Here is a 22,189-nt window from a genome sequence, read left to right as displayed (position 1 = left end):
TACGAATGCAGGCACGCAGGTTTTTACGAACATTTGGTCTCTTAACTCGTGATGTGATGGTGTCGTTGATGTGTTGACCAGCTGTTGAGATCCTCTCCCTGAGCTCTTCTTGCAAGTTTACCGGTGTCTTGTCATGTGGCTCCAAATGTAAAAGTCGCAAGGTGTCAAATCGATCGGGGGATCGAGCTGGCAGTCATCATGCTGATAAATCATGTCACATTTTCTAGCTAGAGGCACATCCTCCAACTACATTGCCATCCCGTTCCTCAAAAAATGTTCATGAGTGATATTATTTAAGATTTTGGGCAGGAAAAATGGCTCGATCAAATGATTGTTGATGACGCCCATCCATACTTCTGCCTGGGCGTGCGACAGTGGCTGGATGACAATTACCCAAAGAAATGGATTGGCCGAGGTGGCCCGATTTCCTGGCCGGCTCGATCCCCCGATTTGACGCCTTGCGACTTTTACATTTGGAGCCACATGAAAGACTTTGTTTACAAGACACCGGTAAACTCGCAAGAAGAGCTCTGGGAGAGGATCTCAACAGCTGGTCAACACATCAAGGACAGCATCACATCACGAGTTAAGAGACCAAATGTCCATAAAAACCTGTGTGTCTGCATTCGTAACGGAGGTGCCCACTTTGAGCAAGACGTGCAATGTTCTTTAATTGTATTGTACATTGATTCCATTCACATGAAGATGAATGAAGTATTATTTCTTGTACACAAATGTGAATGTTAGCAACATTTGTAACTTGTTGGATAGCTGATGACTCAAGGAAGAAATTTAAGTAATTTGTACGCTTCGTGTCATACCATTTTTGTTATTAATACGTTGCCAAGTAAACTAAGAGTGCATTTTTTTATCATCACTTGTAAGTTTAGACCCACCCAGTACTTACATGTGATTGTTATTTGGGAAAAACTTTTTTTTTCAACGAACCACTTATTTGTTAGCTATCAGAAAACGCTGAAATAAGTTCCATACAATGAGCAGTTTTTTCTCAATTCATCTTTTTATGTGGAAAATTGTCATTTTTTTAAAAAAACAATAGAAATTTGATTATCTCGAAAACTACTAATTTTCGGATGGGGTATCATATGGCCAAATTTATTGCAAATTGTCTCTACTTTAACCCCTTTCAGGGAATACATCTAATTACCAGTCACCCTGTATATAATATACATACATACACACATATACAGCGTGAGGCACCTAAAAGTACCACCTGAAATAGTGAAGAAACCAGAAACAGTAGCGATGTGAGGTTTGCGGGAAACAATAATATCAAATGGGGCTCGTAAATTGGAGGTATGGGATGGGTCGAAAAATATCGACAAATGGGGCATCTGGAGCAAAGTCATATTTTTCAAAATGGAACGGTATACAATAACATGCATAATATAAAAGAGCACACGCAGAGAAACACAACGCTGTTGGTCTCATGCATCTACTGCACATAGGAACGAAGATATGGCCATGTGAAAATATGTAAACAAACTAACAAGTGGCCCACTTGACCGTCAGTACCACGGCATGTACAAGTATGAGATGTCGGAAGCCATTGGACAAGATGAAGACAGAACGTGTCAAAGGAAGAAAAAATACAGTAGACATCGTCAGCACCATGTATTTGACAGTGTTACAGCATAATGAAAATTACCATGACAGTATGTCGAAGAACCGCTGCGTAAGAAGCGAAAACCTGTCAAATGTGAGTTCAAAGTGGTGGCCGTCAGCTGCGATACAGGCAACGAGGCGCCCATGCAAAGATCGTTGCACAGAATGTAGCATCTCGTAGGGAATGTCCCTACAGGCCGCAGTAATGCGGTGTTGCATATCCTCTGGAGTTGTTGGCACATCCCGGTAGACAATGTCCTTCAGCTTTCCCCACAGGAAAAAGTCTAACGGTGACAAATCTGGGGAACGAGCCGGCCATTTGACAGGCCCTCCACGTCCAATCCAACGATTTGGAAATGTATTTTTCCACATGCTGTAGCACGTCTTGCACTGTGAGCTGGGCACCCGTCATGTTGGTACCACATGTCCCTCCTTGTCTGAAGTGGTATGTCCTCCAATAGTACAGGCAGTTCATGTTGTAAAAACTGTATGTATCGGTCAGCATTCAGTGTCCCTTGTATAAAAAATTGGCCAATGAGATGTTCACCCACTATACCACACCACACGTTTACACTCCATGGGCGCTGGCGTTCCACTTGGCGAAGCCAGTGTGGATTTGTCACCGACCATAGTGCATGTTCCTTAGGTTGACATTTCCATGATTGGTAAAAGTTGCCTCGTCAGTGAAGAGGATACGTGACAAATCGGGTGTGTCGTGTCGTAACAACCATGTGCAAAACCGAACACGGTCCACAAAATCATTCCCGTGAAGTTCCTGATGGAGGGAGATATGATATGGGTGAAACTTGTGTGTGTGCAGAATGCGCAATACACTTCGCTGAGTCATCCCAGCATCCCTGGCAATTTCACGGGAGCTAACGTGCGGATTCACAGCAACAGCGGCGAGAACATTTGTTGCACCTGCCTCACCTGTAGTTGGCTTGTTCCGCACACGTGCTCGTGGTGTTACACTTCCGGTGTCTCTTAATTTAATAAATAACTTACCAAACAGACGTCGAGATGGCTGTCTGTCCGGATATCTCTCTGCGTACACATGGTAGGCTTCTTGCCAGTGACGTGCACTGAGGAGTAGCTAGTCTAGCAGAGATAGATCAATCAATCTCAAATCTCTAATTATTTTCAAATCACAATATTTATTGTTTTGTTGAAGCCACAGTTCATATGCAACACTTTTTTTCACGCGCTTCTCGTCCCTCGGTGCGTTCAGCGGCCTAGCTCGCTCTTCCTCCGCCTCACAGTTCCAGGTAGAAACGGGTTTTCGAAGGGAAAGGGAAGATTTCTGCCTCTACCTCCCTTGCCCCCTCGCCCCCGCTCCCATGGTTGAAAGCCCGTGCTTTCAGGTCCTCCAGTCTATCTCCTATAGGACAGATAGGGTGTTGGATTCTCTTCGCTTCCTTTGTAAATCCTCTAAAAGAACTAAGGGGAAATTTTTCTGCAGTACTTCTGTCCTCTGTATTTACACTACTTTTTACACGTTGTACAATATGTATGTATAATATGGGATGTAATTTTATTATTTATGCATTTGGAACGTCTTATGTGCAGACAAAAATGTTAGGCTATGCTTTTTTTAAAATATGGAATATATAATGATTAATTATCAAATATTTTCTCAAGCTCTCTCTTGTTCTCGTTTTAGTAGTGTTTAATTTAAATATACTAATCTCTTGGCCTCCAATAAAAAAATGGATAAGCTAAACAATCATAAATACGGATTTACTTATTTGGGCAAGTGAACGCGCATTCTAATTCTTGATGTTGGTTTAGTTTATTTTACTTCGCTTTTCTGCCACATTTGGTTATCGCGAAAATGAGGATGAGTGATGATATGATGAAAGTAATGAACGGACCTCACAAATAACAATTCAGGCCGGAATTTGTGACGAGCGTGCATTCTTGTTCTTGTGTGTTGTACTCTGCCTGCAGTGAATAATGAGAAAATTAGAAATGAAAAATGTATCCCAGAACTCAAAAAGCCAAATGAATATCATTGAAGAAAGTAGAAAAAAGGTTTGTTTAAAGTTGTGTTTTGTTACCCATCGCTTTTTCTAGCTGTATAGATTTAATCGGAATAAGTAGCTAAGAGCTTGGAAAGTCGTGAGGGACAATCATAAACAGAGAATTCTAGGCTCCTCATTTCACAGTGCCCTGCAGGTGCACTGGGAGGAAATTATTTGTATTTTCTTCTCTCTTCCATCGCTTTACCAAATTTCTGCCATGGCGATGAACGTTGATTAAATTAAACTGGTGAAGATTGGTTGCAAAGAAACACTCATGCAAAGCCCAGGGCTCGAGCCCTGATCCTTCAGTAACGAGATCGTGAGATGGGGAAATTAGGGAAATCAAGCAATGCAAAATATTTGAAAAAAAAACGTTAATCATATATAAAGATGGTATTTCAAAAATTCAATTGAACATTACTACTCAGGAAAAATGCAGTATCCGAATGGTTAGCGCCTACCTGACATGTTTGTTGTCGGCCGACCTCCGTGGGGGGGGGGGGTGGATGTGGTCCCAGATCTGTACCCGATGTAGGCATATGGTGGTTCGGATCCCACATTAAACTACAGGTCTAGTCCCGATTAACCTTTCTGTGTATAAAATGGACTTAAAACGTCAAATCAACCATCATATCAACCAACCGTGGGGGAGTGGTTACCACAACGTGCTACAACACCAGGAGTTCTGGGTTCGAACCCCTACCTGGACATGGGTGTTCTTTGTTTTTGTCCCTTCATTGATTTTGTCGTATCATCTTCGCGATTAACCAAATGTGTCAAACAAGCGAATCAAATCAAATCATTCATTGATTGATTGTTTCATTTGGTTTATTTTACTTCGCTTTCCGCCATTTTTGGCTAATCGCGAAGACGATACGATAGAATTGATGAAGGGACACACAAAGATCACCCATTGCCAAGCCGAGATTTAAATCCGGCATCTCTGGCTCAGTAGTCAAATCAAATCGTTTTTGATTTTCGAAAGTGGGTGGAAGTTATGTGTACAATATTTTGTACTCATTCCTAACATTGCAATTTTTCCTGTATTTGACGTTCTTCTTTTAGGAATACTGGACCCTAAACGGGGTGGGGGGGGGGGGGTTATGATCCATTGGGCACACCACTCATTGCTACCCCAAGTGTCGACGTCACCGCACGTCACTGACGACTGCTTGCTATGAACTAACACGATCTCGTGGACCTGCTATTAAAACTTGCTCTGCGTAAAGGCAGTTCTGTCAGGCACCTGAGAAGTCTTACATGCCGTGGTACTGACGGTCAAGTGGGCCACTTGTTAGTTTGTTTACATATTTTCACATGGCCATATCTTTGTTCCTATGTGCAGTAGATGCATGAGACCAACGGCGTTGTGTTTCTCTGCATGTGCTCTTTTATATTAGGCATGTTATTGTATATCGTTCCATTTTAAAAAATATGACTTTGCTCCAGATGCCCCATTTGTCGATATTTTTCGACCCACCCCATACCTCCGATTTACGAGTCCCATTTCATATTATTGTTTCACGCAAACCTCACATCGCTACTGTTTTTGGTTTCTTCGCTATTTCAGGTGGTACTTTTAGGTGCCTCACGCGGTATATAGATTTGTAATTAATTAATACACATACAAGGGAGGTCTAAGTCTCCCCCTCCGATTTCCATTAAACTTGGCAGGTGTATAGAGGAGCCCAAAGGAAGAAATACATGTTTTTGTGTTTCAGCTAAAAAACGGTTTTAGGGAGCAATCCCCCCCCTCAAATGTCAAGATGAGGAGAAATTGAAGTGGGGATCTGACCCCGAAACCATGTAAATATGGCATAGGAAGAAACAGGGGGCATAGGGCCTCTCTATACACATGCCAAATTTCGTGGAAAATCGGAGGGGGACACAGGGGTCAGATGATCCCCACGTCAATTTGTCCTCATCTTGACATTTGAGGCGGGTTTTGCCCCCTAAAACAGTTTTTTAGCCGAAACAAAAAAAAACACTTATTTCTTCCTTTGGGCCCCTCTATACACCTGCGAAGTTGCATGAAAATCGGAGGGGTACACAGGGGTCAAATGCCCACTTAAATTTGTCCTCATTTTGACATTTGAGGGTGTTTGCCCCTAAAACGTTTTTTTTTAGATAAAACAAAAAAAAAATCTTCCTTTGGGTCCCTTTATACACCTGCCAAGTTTCATGGAAATCGGAGGGGGACACAGGGGTCAGATCCTTACTTCAATTTGTCCTCATCTTGACATTTGAGGGGATTTTGCCCCCTAAAACAGTTTTTAGCTGAAACAAAAAAAAGACACGTATTTCTTCCTTTGGGCCCCTCTATACACTTGACACGTTTCATGGAAATCGGAGGGAGAGACAGGGGCAGATCCCATCTTCAATTTGTCCTCATCTTGACATTTGAGGGGAGGTTGTCCCCTAGAACAGATTTTTAGACGAAACAAAAAAACACGTATTTCTTCCTTTGGGCCCCTCTATACATCTCCCAAGTTTCATGGAAATCGGAGGGGGACAGGGGTCAAATACCCACTTAAATTAGTCCTATTCTTGACATTTGAGGGGGGTTGCCCCCTAAAAAGTTCTTTAGCCGAAACAAAAAAACACGTATTTATTCCTTTAGGCCCGTTTATACACACACCTGACAAGTTTCATGGAAATCGGAGGGGAACACAGGGGTCACATCCCCACTTCAATTTGTCCTCATCTTGACATTTGAGTGCGTTTTGCCCCCTACAAGTTTTTTTTAGCTGAAACAAAAGAACACGTATTTCTTCATTTGGGCCCCACTATACACCTGCCAAGTTTCATGAAAATCGGAGGGGGACACGGAGGTCAAATGCCTACTTAAATTTGTCCTCATATTGACATTTGAGGTGGGTTGCCCCCAAAAACAGTTTTTTAACCGAAACAGAAAACACGTATTTCTTCCTTTGGGACCGTTTATACACACACCTGCCAAGTATCATGGAAATCGGATGGGGACACAGGGGTCAGATACTCACTTCAATTTGTCCTCATCTTGACATTTGAGGGGAGGTTGCCCCCTAGAACAGATTTTTAGACGAAACAAAAAAACACGTATTTCTTCCTTTGAGCCCCTCTATACATCTTCCAAGTTTCATGGAAATCGGAGGGGGACAGGGGTCAAATGCCCACTTATATTAGTCCTCATCTTGACATTTCAGGGGGTTGCCCCCTAAAAAGTTCTTTAGCCGAAGCAAAAAAAACACGTATTTATTCCTTTGGGCCCGTTTATACACACACCTGCCAAGTTTCATGGAAATCGGAGAGGGACACAGGGGTCAGATCCTCACTTCAATTTGTCCTCATCTTGACATTTGAGGGGGTTTTGCCCCCTAAAACAGTTTTTTAGCTGAAACAAAAAAATACATATTTCTTCCATTGGGCCCCACTATACACCTGCCAAGTTTCATGGAAATCGGAGGGGGACACTTAGATAACCTCCCTTGTTAGTCTTACACTTTGTAATTATATAACACTGCATATATTATAATGTTTTATTTTAATTTGTAAAACTGTAACTGTAGAATAATTGTATAATTTTTGTATAACATTTCTATCTTGTTATATGTGTTAAAGGTTTCATCCTGGACTGGAATGTCTCACATTTGACACGTCCTTTCCCATTGCACAAATATTTATTGTTATTAATTATCTTTTCTCTGGTGCAAATGTTTATTGTTTTTTAATATTAATGTCTGTAATTTACCTATCACTGATAATGTCAGGATAGTGACAAACCTGTATATAATTATCTTGTTAAGAGCTGTTGCCATGGCAATTACGAGTGTCTTTTGTCTTGACTTAGGAGTTCGGGCTCGGTTTTTGGAATAGAGTGATCAAGTTGAATTGTAAGAAGATTTATTTGTTTGAGTGACATGGATTATATGTTAGGAATATAAGTATTTAGTTTGCAAAGAAGTAAAATAGACTTCCTTTCTCTTAGTGCAAACTTAACTTTGATTTTTATTTAGTTTGAACAACGAAGAGATATATTACCCCATACCCTGAGAGGCATCACGTGTATGCTTTCGAGTCTTTCATGTGAACTTATTATTTGTTCTTTTAGTTAAATCATGTTCTTTTGACTAAAGAACGTTTCAATATTTTGGCGCAACAACGCGGGGCTCGAAATCTGTTGTTTCGTTAGTGGTGTTCATTTTTGTGTGTTCGTGAAGAGTAATTGATTTGTGACTGTGATGGAAATTCTGTGCTAGAAAAATATGGATAAGAAGATGTTGAGAAGTGCAAGTAAATCGTCGGCTGAGGAAAATGAATCTCCAGTGCAGTCAGTTCCAGTTACAGCAGACCTGCTTTCTTCAATACGGATTATGTTGGAGGAAAGTACAAGGGCTATGGAAACTAAAATTAAGGAAAACATTAGAGAAAGTTCCAGCAATCTGGAAGCTAAGTTTCAGGAGAATGTAGCCATGTTGGAATGCAGTTTAAACTTAAAGTTAGAGGAAAGTGGTAGAAATCTGGTGGAATCAGAAAGGCGCTTAGAAGAGAAGTTTTCACAGGGTTATTCGAAACTCACAGAATCTGCTTTGGAGATGGGACGGAGACTGGACAATTTGACTGTAAAAATGGAAGAAAATCAACAGAAGATAAAAGAAAGCATTCAAATAGAGATCGTTAACTTACGTCAGATATGTGAAGCAAACTCTCTACAAGTGGAATCAAATGTGCAACAAGAAATTGCCTTGTTGAGAGAAGAGGTTGAACAATCTCAGGGTAACTTTCGTAAGGAAATCGCTGAAGAACAGAGCAGTTTCAGAAAGGAAGTGTTTGAAAATGTGAATCACCAGGTAACTGTTATCACAGACAAGTTAGAAGATACCATTAATCACAAAGTGGCAGAGAAACTTGCTGAGAATGTAAATGAAACCGAGGGATACCGAAAAGCTGACGAAGAATGGAGGAAAACAGTTGAAACTAAACAAGACAAATTTTCCTCAGATGTTGGTCATATCTGTAGTGAAATTGTTCATATTTCTGATCAGCTGAATAGGTTACAGATCCAGACGAACTCTGATCATCCTAAAATCCACCGTGTTGATGAAGGTTCTGGAAGATCGACATTTTATCCCATCTGTTCAGATGAAGCTTCAAACCTACAAGGAAAAACCTCACGGAAAAAGAGGTACAAGAAGATGAACGAATCCAGCTCCTCAGACAGTGAATCAACTGCTCGCAGCAGAAGAAACAGAAGAGAGCCTGCTTCACGCATGGTACACATTGGGGTAACTCCTAGAATGGCAGACATCAATTCTATGAGAAAGTTCGACGGCAATATTATCGCTACTTCAGCTGAAATATATTTAAAGGAATTGAATACAAACCTTGAAATTCTACAGATTCCTCAACATTATAGGCTTGAAATCATTCCACGTTTGTTAACTGGAAAGGCCTATCGCTGGTTTTATTCGCATAAGAATGATTTCCGCACTTACTCTGATTTCTGCAGAGAGTTCAAGAAGCGTTTTGCTTCAACAGAAGCGAAAGAGAGAGAATTGGCGTCTGTGAGGACTAGGCGGTACAATAAGCAGAATGATAACAATGTGGAGGAATATGTTTGGTCTGTGTACTCTGCCTATAGGAATCTGAGTAATCATTACACCGAGCAGGAAGTAGTTAACCTAATCATCGGACAGCTACCTTTTAGAGTAAAGCAATTGTGCTTGGCTCATGCTCCGAACACCGTGGATCTCTTAGCGGATTTTGTTAAGAGATATGAGCAAGCAGAGGAACAAGATGCTTGGCGGTCTACATGGAGACGAGAAACTGGCTCCCAACAAAACAGCAGAGATGTTCAAAGAACGTCTAGAATTCGCTTAGTTCAGCAACAAAATAGGAGTAACCCAGCTGAGAGTCCATACCCTAGAAATGGAAATAATTACCGTCAACAGCGTCAGTTTAGATCACGACGAGAATATCCAGCTTCCAGAGGTAATCCTTACGATAGACCGTATCCTAACAGCGGGTTTTCTTCGCCAAGTCAACAACGTTTATCTCCACCGAGAGATAGCAATAATGCTCCCGGAACTCAAGTGACGAGCAGTGGCGTGCAGACAGACATTGTTGAACCATATCCCAGCGTTGAGCAACAGCGTAGTGTGGCAGTAACGAGGAACTTCTGTTGGGATACCGGATCTAATCTTGACCAGGTGCGGGATTTTACCCCCGCCTAGCATAGAAACGTCCCCTTTTGTTAGGTAGTCTCGGGTGAAACTGGGAGCAGCAAAAGACTTTTCCCATTCTGGAGATGAAGATAAGAAACTCATACTTGTAATAAATCACGAGGAAAAGGAATTTAGATGTAAATTAAGGCAAGCCGTTCAGTGTAAAAATTCAGTGAGCTAGAACTAGAATTCAGAATTTGTAGGCAAGCGTAACTCAGTGCTCGAAACTACTGAAAACACCATTCTAATGGAAATCTTAATTCTTAAAGATTTACCATAAAATCTCCTGTTGGTTAATCGTTTCTGCGAAAGTATAAAACTGAGTTCAGTCTTAAACTATGAAAAGTATATTTAATGGTGGATGGAGTGTCGATTTAAAAAGGAGCTAGAAGAGAATAATTCCGTAGACAAGTAAATGAGGGTCCGGAAATTTAAAGCTAGCCATTAGAAATGGATTCCTTCACCAGAATATATGAAGAAAAAGATTGATTCTAGTAAAATACTTGAAAATGGAACGAAGAACCTATTTAAGTTGAAATCTTCACGATCCATAGGAAGGTGTCTTTGGAAAGGCCTGGCACTTGAAACGTTTTCTATGAGTTTGTGGTTACGACATGTTGTAGAATGAGAGCATATTTTATTAGGCTGCTGAATGTTTATTTGATCTGGTTTTCTTATTTGTATGAAGTGTCATCGTTTATTTATGATGTATCAGAAGTCCCAACTTGTAAAAAAAAAAATTGAAATTCAAGCATCCAGTTTTATCTCAGAACTTGTGAACTAAATACATGAGGAATTATAAACTGTTTTCCAGACATTGAAACCAAAATCTCCTATACCCCGCGACAGGTTAAGTTTGCAGCAGGTTTTATGTATTAAACCGCGCGAGAACGGCGCTCAGCATCTCCCGTGCGAGTCTTGCCTCGACCGCAGAGCTGTTCATATCACAGACATTGAGGAAATCGGCAGTATTGCAGCGGAACTATATTCTGCGCACACGTTTGGGTCTACATGGGCGAAAAGTTGCTGCAAACTTAACTTGTCGCGGGGCTTAGACTGTTGAAAGTTTTCCAGTTCGTCGTCGATTTTGATTTTTCTTCGGAGGGGGCAATTGACACGTCCTTTCCCATTGCACAAATATTTATTGTTATTAATTATCTTTTCTCTGGTGCAAATGTTTATTGTTTTTTAATATTAATGTCTGTAATTTACCTATCACTGATAATGTCAGGATAGTGACAAACCTGTATATAATTATCTTGTTAAGAGCTGTTGCCATGGCAATTACGAGTGTCTTTTGTCTTGACTTAGGAGTTCGGGCTCGGTTTTTGGAATAGAGTGATCAAGTTGAATTGTAAGAAGATTTATTTGTTTGAGTGACATGGATTATATGTTAGGAATATAAGTATTTAGTTTGCAAAGAAGTAAAATAGACTTCCTTTCTCTTACTGCAAACTTAACTTTGATTTTTATTTAGTTTGAACAACGAAGAGATATATTACCCCATACCCTGAGAGGCATCATGTGTATGCTTTCGAGTCTTTCATGTGAACTTATTATTTGTTCTTTTAGTTAAATCATGTTCTTTTGACTAAAGAACGTTTCACATTTAAGTGTGTTTCCGTTTCCAATACATTTGAATGAATACATATTTGTTTCAATGGCATTTACAAAATCACCTCTGACATTTTATGTTAAACAAGTAAGATTATTTTTTGTGCACGTGTGTGTTAGCCGATCCGTAGCAAAGTATTTTAGGAACAACACTTGAAAAAAATTCTTGTAGGACTAACTAATGAAAAATTTCTTTGTAATCGAAGATCATAATACCTTTTAAGGTGTGGTAATATTATAATGGGATTGAGATACAAAACTCTCGGATCCGGATCCGGATTTTCGGATCCTGAACTTTCGGATCCGGATCCAGATCCGATACTTTCGGATCCGGATCCGAACGGATCCAGTTTATTTGGATCCAGATCCGGAACTATCGGATCCAGATCTGAAACTTTTGGACCCAGATCCGGATCTGGATCCAGATCCCTAACTTTTGGATCCGGATCCGTTTGGCCATCCCTAATGCACACAACACACAATATAACCTATCCTAACAAAATATTACCCAAACACTTACACATTTATGTAATTTTCTATCTGTATTCATAAATATTATTAATGTTAACCACTAACACACATTTTAATCTTACTTATCTCATAGAATGCTGTAAAACCAACTTTGTTCAGGATAACCAAACAAATTTGGTTCTTCACATTGGGGAATTCATGCCAATGTCACAGTGAATTACTGTAAAAAAAAGGAAAATAGAGGATGAATAAAAGAAAAGCAGGGGAATCTGTAAAAAAGATCGCGGAACTGACGCCCTGGGTTAATTTTCAGGTACCAGGACATAAGCGCATACATCTGAAAGTATGCGGGTGGAGGAGGGCAAAATCCCCCCCCCTCCATTTTAATACGTATTTCTATCAAATCTCACTGGCCATTTTCCCGCTTGTATGAATGTTGATTTACTAAACATTTATGCATTTACAGATATAATATACATAGATTGAAATTAACTACAACTAAACGTACCTAAAACAGTCTGAAATGAACCATCAATATTCCTGTCGTGGAAACCTAATAGAACATTGCCCTTCGTGGATCGAACTGAATTAATTACAATGCTCTGAATGACATATTTTTCTTCTTCTGAATTGATGATTGCGAGGTGTGAGGTTTGCAATGAACAAATGACAACTGCTTCGTCCCAGGTCCTTGGTTCACTGTTATATATGTACCTTCTGATTATCTTCCCAGGTTCGTATGTCAGGAATCTCTTGCATGAAGCTGTAAAAGCCAGTATACAAATACAAGTTTAGCAACTTCTTGGAAATAACAATAATAATAATAGATTTAAGATTAGCATTGTAAGTGCAGAGAAATTAGACCAGAAAATGATCAAACCTGAATATTTGAAATACAGTATTAAGCTGAAACCTTGTAGAATGTGTTGATTAGTGCCTCCCCATTAACCACCAGGAAATTTTAAAAATCCAGAGACAGTTTTTCCATCATTTTGTAGAAAACCATTATACCGGTAAAGAAACACATGATCAGCCCCTGAAGTGGAAAATTTAGCTGGAGGGATGTTTGGTAGAGCTTTGGGATTAGCTAGGAAGATGCTCCTATTGTTTAACATAATGACAATGAAACATAAAGGAATGCTTTATGACGGAGGTTCCCAAACGTTTTCGTTTGACGGTACCCCCAGTGTTTCAAGATTTTTCCGAGGCACCCTAGTCAGAATGTGGGCCTACCTCTCTAACACTTGTAACGCTCAGTTAGTGTGGTTAGGTTGCTCGCCTTAGTTAAAAATATATACACATATTTAAATTCAGAAACATTTTATATGTGAAAAGTACTGAATAAGCTAATATTTGAAACAATATAATAATTTCAGTGAAAATAATGGAACCTGAAACCCAGCCACGGTGCATACTTTGGGAAGCACTGTTTTATGAAAAATTTGCTAGGTAAGGGAATACCTCTCTCCCTCACTTTGAGCATTGTATATGATGTAAGGTAAGGCCAGCTGGTGAGAGAAGAAGATATAGACCATTACGACATGTCTTTGAAAGCCAGGATGCTTCGCAAAACGGAATTTCATGGATCAAGCACAAGCTGCCTGGATGACATTGAAACAACCTTGGATTGAGCTTACACACGTCAATGAAATATCTTTGAAAGTGGGGAACTTATGACTTTCCTATGGAGCAAGCTTCGATATGCTCAAGATGAGTCTGAATGGGAAAAAATGTATGGATGGTATTTGGAAATGGCAAGGTAAGGTAACAAGGTAAAATTCTCCAAGCATACAGCACCGTGCCATGAAGGTGCGTTAAGGGGATGTTACGGTAGGGCCCACACATTCTCAATCTCAGCCATTTTGGAGGTGAAGTGATCTGCACCATGCTTCAGCCATCTTTACTCCCCAAGGTTGCTCTCGGGTACCCATTGATTTGAAAAAAAAATATTACAGTCCAGATACTTTTACTTTTGAAATGTCACATTCAAAAATTTAGCAATGGCACTCTGTGGAAAGTCTCTATTGAAAGACAGATAAACAATCAGACTGACAGCCTAAGTGTTTTCCTGCAGTATGATGTATCTGCCCATTTGATACACCCACATATTATAAACAATTTGATACTGCGTACCAATATAAATTCCAATTTTAATTACAAACTTCCCTTACTGTATGCAATAAATTGTCTATTATTATTCACACAAAACAGTAAATATATTTGATTTTTTATTTAAGTACACGTAAAAAATGCAGAGCAATAGGATGATCTGGCATGGAGACCTAGGATAAACTACTCCTTCACTTACAATACAACACACTTTTGTGGATCCTGACAACATCCTAGATACTGTAGTGTTGCATTCTAACACGTATCTGGTGCTTGGACATACCTCTGTGACGTTGTATGTTTCACGTGTTTTGTGTTTTCTGATGTTGAATGGCCCTCTACAGCCTCAGTTTACAATATGTGTGATTTTAGTCCATATTACATGCATTAATTTTTAATTGTTTGTGAGAGCTCTGAAAAATCTGACTTTCTGCAAGGAATTTGTATTGTATTAGGTGCAGACCCCCTTCAGAGGATAGACCTTCCCCTCACTCTCTGAAGACTTGTGAGGGTGAGAGTGTGTGAGGAGAAGGGCAAAAGTGAGGGTGGGGGTGTGTGAGGGTGAATGGGAGTCAGGAAATGTGAGGGCGATCCATGAAGCTTTGGGCAGGGGCAATCCATGGTCATGTACTGAAAGTCGCACGAGTTTAAAGTTAAATGAACATAGCCAATGGTCGTTCCACATGTTCTGTTGTGCACTTGGTGAACTTCATTATGGCCTCCCTTAAGTCGATTTTTTTGTGATGCATGAAGTTTTGTTCTCGCACGGAGCGGGAGGCTGGTGTGTTCAGTTAAAATCATCTGCTACTTGTAGACAATGCATGAGCATGATAGCTTCAAACTGCACTGGTTCGGAAAATACAACTTAATTTGAATAAGATGAATGTGCCTCAACTGTTCTCAAAATGTGATTAAAATGAGTAATGATGCCTGCAGTAGAGTTTATTTCTGCCAGAAATGCCTTCCGCTGGGTGCCATGTGTAAACTTTCGCCTAGAGCAGTGGTTCCCAAAGTGTGTGCCGCGGTGCACTGTGGTTGTCTTACAGGGGCACTGAAATAACACTTAATCCAAATATGTGCTTATTTAGTACTTTTTAACATAAAATGTTTCTGAATTTGAAATATGTGTTTATTTTTTTACTTAAGCCTGCATACCGTACATATGCACGGTCCATCTAACCACACTAACCGAATGTTGCAAGTGTCAGATACAGGGCCGTATCAAGGTTTTTGGAGGCCTCTGGACAAAATATTTTGTGGGGCGCCCGCACTTTTTAAATTATTTTTTTACTAGCAGTTTTATTAGCTCAATATGTTACCCACGGCACCAATTTTCCGCAGTTGAAATGGTAGACCTGATTTTAGAATCAGTAGTCATTCACAATCGAACATATCACAGATGGGTTTGCAGGGAGAATAGCACAGTAAAAGAAAGTTACAGGACGAAAATTGCAGCACTATAGCAGCAGTAAAATTCTGCGTCTAAATGTCTACAGTCTATTATGAAGAGTGAACGCCGTAACTACAATATATAGTAAATACTAAGGCCAAAACTTATTTAATAAATAAATAAATAAATACATACATAGAAAAAATAATCGATGTCAATTTTATGGTATTGGTCCTTTGCTTCCTTTTTTAGACTCTCGTTGTTAGGTCTAATAAGATCAGTAGACCGCCAGTGATTCTTAGAATGTATATTAGCCCTCAAACAAACAAAAGGTTGGCCACCGCTGATATACAGTTTTGTAGAAAATGAGTAAATTTCAATTTATATTATTAGAGAAAATTACAATTTATATTTCTGAATCGAAACACAACAAGATGCCATCAAATATATTTTTTTCTTAAAAATAGAAGTAACTACAAGTTAATTTTATTAAGGCATTCAGGATGATGATAACATGTAGTTATATATGGAAATACAAATAGGTTTGGATTCAGACATTCCAGTCAGTGGCGAACACTCCGTATGTGCAAGGGTAGTGCATGGTACCCCTGTCAGGGAGGTGAGTGGTCAGTTGGTGAGCATAGTGAGTGTGAAAAGGTAGATAAAGTATCATAAAATGAGTAGAAGTAGTCAATCTTTCTTTAATTGCAATTGAGGTACTTAAAAATATTGCTCTCTCTCCTTATGTAAGGGTAGCTACAAGTGAAAACTCTCAGCATTCAAGTTCGTTGGGTAAGAATTCTTCATGTGAATCATTTTAGTTAAATACATCAACAAGCCAGTGCCCTGTATACTGTATTCCTGGGAACCAGACACTATGATGAAAACCTCGGAATATTGGGATTGCAAGGTAAGTGCCAAAGGTAAGTACAATGTCCCTGTCCATGTACTCGTATTTGCCTTTCAGCAGAAGAGCTTTACTTAGTGCGCGATAAGGGTTTTTCGTCGGGAGTTGCTGGCTTTGGTGCTCTGCGTTCGCTTCACCTTACAACCAGGCTGGCCGGCAGTTCGTGAATTTGTGGGGACAAATTCACGAGTAATATGTCCCCACAAATTCACGAGTAATATGACGCCACCGAAAACCGAACAACTTGATGATGCACCACAGGGACATTCCTGGATGGGCGTGGACCGGATACGGTGAGTACCTTCATGCTTTCTTTCTTTTTGTGTGTATTTGTTTTGCTCTCTTTGCCTCGTTATTTGAGTTCTCGAAAACATACAAATAACATGTACCGGGCATATCTTTGCGATATTTTTTGTACAGGTCTCGATATTATTCCAGCTTATCAGGCAATGACTTTCATTGCACTTCTGAGAGAATAGAAGAAGTGAAATCGATAACCAGTAATTGAAAAGAATCAATGATAACCATGGGAATGTGAAAGGTGAGTACATGTTATATATTTTTGCTGTTTCTTCTTACATGCATTTATCACTTTGTCAATGTTTAAAGTTTTATTTTCTTACAGAATAACAGTGGCGAATTACTGGCAACAGCGGTAGTCTTCACACATGCTTATATCTATAAAGGCTGATGCTGGGGTTTTGCAGCATCATCTCTGAAGAACATATTCGTTTTGAAGAACCATTCAGTGTGGAGAGAAAGCCAAAAACTAAGGCGAAAGAGGAGCTGCAAGAAGTATTGTAGATACTTGTGACCTTTATTGCTATTTATGTATGCTTCATTGATTCTTTCTTTTATCTTCTTCTTTTCCCACTTACTGTTAGTTTTAAATGCCAGGGAGAGGGACTTTTATTCTAGTGGCTGATTATTATGGGGGAATGAGGTAGATGTTTTTTTTATCTGTTACACAGTAGGTTTACAGCGGTTGACCCTCTTATGGTTAAATTAAGGTCAATCACTTTCCTCCTATGTTATTTAAATTTAATAGATTGAGAGGTCAAGATGTTGGGTGGTCATTCTCTTTTCTTTTAATTGATAATGTATTGCTTTTTATTAGTCTGAGATGACAGGGTGGAAGAGATGGCATTTTGTTTATTTTAACGTCATTTTATTATTTTGCTGGTTCTAGAACTCCAGGTTGTGGACATGTCTGATTGGTTTAATTGAAAGCTTCTTATCGATTTAAGAGATTGGGGGGGGCACTATTTTATTCACTTTGATGACTGTCTAGCATTGATGATGCTTGTAATTGTCGATACTCTGTTTTCCTTTTCTCTCTGTAATGGCAATCTAATAAAGATCAGGATATTTAGCATGGAAGTAATGTCCAAATTGTGAGTGTGGCAGGAAATGGGGGATGGATGATAAAGGATGAATTAATTTGGCATTTCATCTTCCGTTTTGTATGTTAATGTATTTAATCAATTTGTAGCTGAAATCACAGGCAGCATTTCAATGATTCTTGACAAGCACTGTCGGAACCTAATTTTATGTACAAGAAGGATTAATCTTGAAACTTTACTGCCACAACAATTATTGATATTATTATTATTATTACCTTATCACACAATTGCCTTATATTTCTCCTGGGCCCACTCCTGTTCCTATCGGACTGTTCTGGTTGAGATTGAGTCGGTCAATTTGTCCATTTATGTCAACAACGAATAATTTGATATGTGTCGATTGCTCGAAAACTACTGCAGATATAGAGATACAATGTCATGAACTGAAAGCAATACGTAAGATGTTCGATTTCCCACTCTATATTGAATCTAACATGGTGGCAATGCAATTTTTTTAACAATGAATTTTCTGGAAATGTTATGAATAGCACATACCTGATGTAGTTTCTGTTTCGTTTCGTTGGTCGCTCAGAACCACAGAAAAGATTAGAAATAGAGTTGCTACTAGTTTCTCCATATCTTAATCCTGAAATAGAAAATCTAGCTTTAGAGTAAGAATGATTTTAAAACTCTTAACACATCAACATTAAAGTTAATTCAAGAAATTTTGTGTTTTTTAACATGTTTAATACATGTGATTAATTTTTAAATGCAAGGGTGTACGTATTTCATGTAGTTTTGACCAATGTCAATACATAATAGCACTTCAGCACCAACACAGAGTAACCAACTTTCAGACGCTGTTGTGAAAGAATTAGATTCTCCCACATTCCATGAAGCTAGAAATGATGAACCAGTAATATAAGACACAAAGAACAAAAGTCATAAGTAGAATTAAGAATGTTGGAGGATATTTATGATTTTTCATGCTCTACTTGAAAAGAGAAAGATTTATGTGAGGTTTGAAGCACTGAACTGATTTTGCTCCATCTAGAGATAATCACACTCAGATCTGAATACACAGAAGTACATTTCTTTGGATATTTTCTGCTATCTGCCAAATATTGACTATCTCGAATCAGCCATTATTTCATTCTCCAGACTAAGATGCATTTTAGACATTTCATCTAACATTTTTGCTAGCACAAGTGTTATGTAAATGCCTCCAACAATCTTATAGCATTTCTTATAACAGACAATACTTTATGCAGAAACATTTGCAATTACAATCCGAAGTATGCAGTGCAGTTTACATTTAATAACTAATAAATTTAATGAGGAAGAGATGTAATTTGAAAGAGGAAATTGTTATTTAATTAATGAGATATCGTGTAAAGAAACTGAAACTCTACACATTTTTTCTAACGTCACCTATATATTGAGATATTTCTGTCCATGAGCCAGGGCCTGGTGTTTACAATTGAAACTATCAAACTATTCTTCCATGCTTGCACTGTATGTGCTATAAATCATGTATTTGAGCAGTGCCATAGATTTGCAGCTAAAACTGTTTTATAGGAAACGTTTTTCTCAGTTGAATAGTTATCAGCTAAGCTGATTCAGCTTTTAAAAACGTGGTTATGCTATGCGAGCTGCTAAGAAAATTAGGACCGATTCTATCTGTGAAATATGTCATGGAATATGCTGTTGAATCTAAATGCTATAAAATTTCTTCATTTGTATGATAGAATTCAATCTTAGCTGAAACGTTAAGAAAAATGCCAAAGAATGCTTTCGTCTAATGTAGGTCCAAAGTGTAACTTAGATATTAGAGCTAGTGGCAGTAAAATGGACTCTAGTCTCGAAATTCAGAGACCAGCAGCAAATGAGCTAAGCATGCATGCTCATGACAGTTACTTCTCTTGTGTCTAGAGGCCTCATGTGTCAATACTCATTAGGTTCTCAAGGTTCAATTCTACACTTGAAATATCTGTTACAACAAACTAAATGGGGGTGATTTAATCATTTTCTCTCAATAATGCTCGAATCAAGGAAAATCATTTTAATCCCCACGACCAGCTTGTAAGAGATTTTGGTTGGGGAATGCACCACTGGCCTTGGTTGATAAGACACCCAGTAGTGTTTATAGGAAAATAAGCACGTCTAATGTGTAAAGGCACTTTATCTATCAATTTCTTGTCGAATACCCACCTTCTAATTGCAGTATATTGCAGACATTATCGGCCTGTAAACCAGATGGAATTACACACACAGTCTGCTCTTTGGCATGGGAAGACTGGAGATTATATAGAGTTGGCTCTGCTACAAAAGCAAATACTTAATTTCATATTTGGAATTGCACTTTAGATTCATATAAAGTATGTGTGTCATGACATATGAACCATCATAAGAAATATTCATTTTCATTTTTTCATGGGCAACTAATCTGTTTTGTTGTGAGAAATTCTCTTGTTTCAAATCATCTAGAATTTTCATTTTTCTTTTGCTCCCTTTCTTTCTATGTAAATGGAAAAAAACAGCTATGAAAAGGAAGTCAATAGGACCAAAATAAATATACAAACAAATAAACAGTGAGGACAGTTGTAAAGATTTTTCCTGGTTTCGCCTTTGACCTCTCATTTGATTTGAAAAATGAAGGACAAGATGATCCAAAATAAATACGTAAATAAATAAACTGTGACAACAGTTATGAAGACTTTTTCCTGGTGTCGCCTTTGACTCTTAAATTCACATATCCATTCCTTATCTTATCTCAACTGGTATTTTCTTTTATGATTCTTATGAACAGGATTATTTCAGCCTGCATGATAACCTCACCATTTCCAATGCACAAGTCACAACGAGGATGCACTTTTTATTCGTTACTACAGTACCTACACTCTTGCTGGGACATCTTTCTTTCACAAACGAAGTTCAGTGGCGCAACCACAGGGGGGGGGCAGGGGGGTATTGCCCCCAACCTTGGATGGAAGTGAGTTCTAGGAGGGGCAAACATTGACGACCAAGTGTACCTGCAGGGGGCCAATTACCGCCTACAACTTCAAATTTTATGCAAATAAAAATACTTTTGATTGGATCCAAGAATTTTCTTGTTCGCTTCTCTCGCAATCTATCATTGTTTTCTGTAATGCATTGTAAATTACCAGAGACGGAAATATGACTTGTCTTCATTGATTTTGTTTTAAATCGATGAACAATAGGTTTTGAGGAAAGGGAGCCCTGCACATTTGAGAGAAATTTATTGGTTTATTGTGAGATGGATGAATTGGTTGCGTAATGTATTCAAATAATATAAGTTGTATAATATGTGTTATATAAACTTTGAATACGTACACAATTTAGTATCCACGTCGCTCCATGTTGCATATATGTGAAATATATATCGTGCATGAAAGTTACACATGTTAATGTAAAAAATAATTATATTTGGAATGCATTTATCAAGCATTTTCTGTCTTTCAAAAATAGTTTGTGTGCTTGTTATTAATGTCAAATTGAACGTGTTGAAAAAAAATTCAAATCTTTTGTTCGAACACAAATGGTTTAGCACCAATTTCTACTTCCTTTTTGCATAATTTACGATGGTAATAACATCTTTGATACTACTACTACTACTACTAATAATAATAATAATGTTATAATATTATTAACATTATTATTATTATTATTATTATTATTGTTGGCACGTTTATCCTGGTACTTGCCCCCCCCCAGACAAAAATTCGTGGTTGCGCCTCCTTTTCCTCCTGTTTTTACTTTCTGATTATCTCATCGTTTATCTCCTCATCTGTGACTACAATTTCTGAACATTGACATTTAAACTTTTCTACCACTTTTAATGTTTCGTCTCTTAGCAGTGTTGTAGAGAACTACGAAGTTATTTATTTACTTCAGCCATGTAGTGGTGGCCGATGCAGGTATTTGACGATATGATAATACTCGGTGGCACAGGAACGTTACACACCCACACACACATGACTGTATTTTAGGGTTCAACCCCCTTCTCCCGCAACTTTTGGTATGTTGGTTTAAAGCAAGATCAGAAACCAAGGTCGATAATTCGTTTTCAAATATAGGGTGCGTCAGAAACAGTGACTCATTTTAAACATTATATTTAAGCATGATGAATTAGAACAACATATTATTATAGTGTACACCAGTGGCGGCGAGGGGGCACTTTCACCCACCCACTTTTTGCTACTTTTGACCCCGAACTATGCTAAACTTTATCTACAAAGGGAAATATACTGTTTCTGCTCCCCCAGTTTTAGCACCTTGATCCACCGGTTTTGGAACCTAATCGCCGCCACTGGTGTACACTGTTTGAAAGAACACTACATCCCATTCCTTACACATGTCCCTTTTTTGTAAATTATGTCCTTCAGGTGACCACCATTGTTGGCAGTGCAATCTTCGGCACGAGCACGCACACTCGCCATAACCTTACGCAGAGTGTCTCTTGTTATGGCCTCAATTTCGGTGCG

General features: G+C 38.7%; 1 protein-coding gene across 2 annotated transcripts in view; it reads right to left on the bottom strand.

Annotated features, from left to right (window-relative positions):
- The window catches only part of LOC145988677 (hemolymph lipopolysaccharide-binding protein-like), a 74,780-nt gene that overhangs the window by 6,498 nt on the left and 46,093 nt on the right, over nucleotides 1-22,189 (bottom strand). The window contains exons 1-3 of one of the 2 annotated variants that reach the window (XM_083123747.1): nucleotides 19,896-19,997; nucleotides 18,240-18,330; nucleotides 12,444-12,698 (exon numbers count right to left, since the gene is read on the bottom strand). In XM_083123747.1, coding sequence (XP_082979873.1) covers nucleotides 12,444-12,698; nucleotides 18,240-18,321 — 337 coding nt within the window. In that variant the 5' untranslated portion in view covers nucleotides 18,322-18,330; nucleotides 19,896-19,997. Of the gene's footprint in view, nucleotides 1-12,443; nucleotides 12,699-18,239; nucleotides 18,331-19,895; nucleotides 19,998-22,189 lie in introns of those variants that run through there. The other variant, XM_083123748.1, reaches the window with a different exon arrangement.

This window comes from Lepisma saccharinum, chromosome 6 (assembly GCF_977018435.1).
Source record: "Lepisma saccharinum chromosome 6, izLepSacc3.1, whole genome shotgun sequence".
NCBI lineage: Eukaryota > Metazoa > Arthropoda > Insecta > Zygentoma > Lepismatidae > Lepisma > Lepisma saccharinum.
Note: the sequence above shows the minus strand (reverse complement) of the source record. Positions and strands in the feature narration are given on the sequence as shown.